The sequence below is a fragment of the Clarias gariepinus genome, chromosome 9 (assembly GCF_024256425.1).
Source record: "Clarias gariepinus isolate MV-2021 ecotype Netherlands chromosome 9, CGAR_prim_01v2, whole genome shotgun sequence".
Taxonomy (NCBI): domain Eukaryota; kingdom Metazoa; phylum Chordata; class Actinopteri; order Siluriformes; family Clariidae; genus Clarias; species Clarias gariepinus.
The window spans coordinates 37,741,736-37,742,500 of NC_071108.1; the positions used below are offsets into that span (position 1 = coordinate 37,741,736).

Consider the following 765-nt stretch of genomic DNA (forward strand, 5'->3'; position numbering starts at 1 on the left):
TAAGACAATATTACATACCAATACAATATATAATACAATATTACACACATATATTAGATTCCTGCATGAATTTGTACAATATTTAAGTGCTCTTGGGTCATATTTGGTGTGCAATAAGGTATTCAAAAAGTTTAGTGTGCAGTATGGTATTTATTGTTTCAGGACTCTTTTTATTTTATTGTATTTTTTAAAATTCTATATTATTTTATTTTATTTATTTATGTATTTATTTATTTATGTATTTTTCCTTATTTATTACTTTTTCCTTTTATAATCGATAACAACCGTGAGCAAGAATAATCAATTTCCAGTCACTATTTAGACCAATGATAAGAAAAAGATCTGTCTCTGTGTTGGTCAGCACACACACACACACACACACACTATAAACTAAATCCAGCTCTGGTGTTATTAACACTCCTGCCATTAATAACTGAGGGTCAGCTCTGGTAGGATCCCCTCAGATGTGTGTGTGTGTGTGTGTGTGTGTGTAACCTGACCCCAGAGCTCTCCCTCTCACACACCCACACACACTCAGCCAGTCTTCAGTCTCGGTGTGAGTGTGTGTGAGTGTGTGTCCGGATGAGCTCTCTGAGGGGTCTCACACACGGTGTTATTCAGAGCTGTTTGGACCGGAAGTGGACTTCTGATAAAGTGCTGTTTGGACCGGAAGTGGACTTCTGATGGAGTTCTGGATGAGGTTATTAGCGCTAGCCTTAGCGCTGTTGCAGGCTCGCGCGCAGTTAAACCCTGCGCGCGAGACCG

General features: G+C 39.2%; 1 protein-coding gene across 3 annotated transcripts in view; it reads left to right on the top strand.

Annotated features, from left to right (window-relative positions):
- The first annotated feature begins 568 nt into the window (after nt 1–568).
- Nucleotides 569–765, top strand: part of hmcn2 (hemicentin 2) — a 63,866-nt gene continuing 63,669 nt past the window's right edge. For 2 of the 3 annotated variants that reach the window (XM_053503876.1, XM_053503877.1), the window contains exon 1: nt 570–765. This exon is cut by the window's right edge and continues 156 nt beyond it. In XM_053503876.1, the coding sequence (XP_053359851.1) occupies nt 684–765 (82 nt within the window). In that variant the 5' untranslated portion in view covers nt 570–683. The other variant, XM_053503878.1, reaches the window with a different exon arrangement.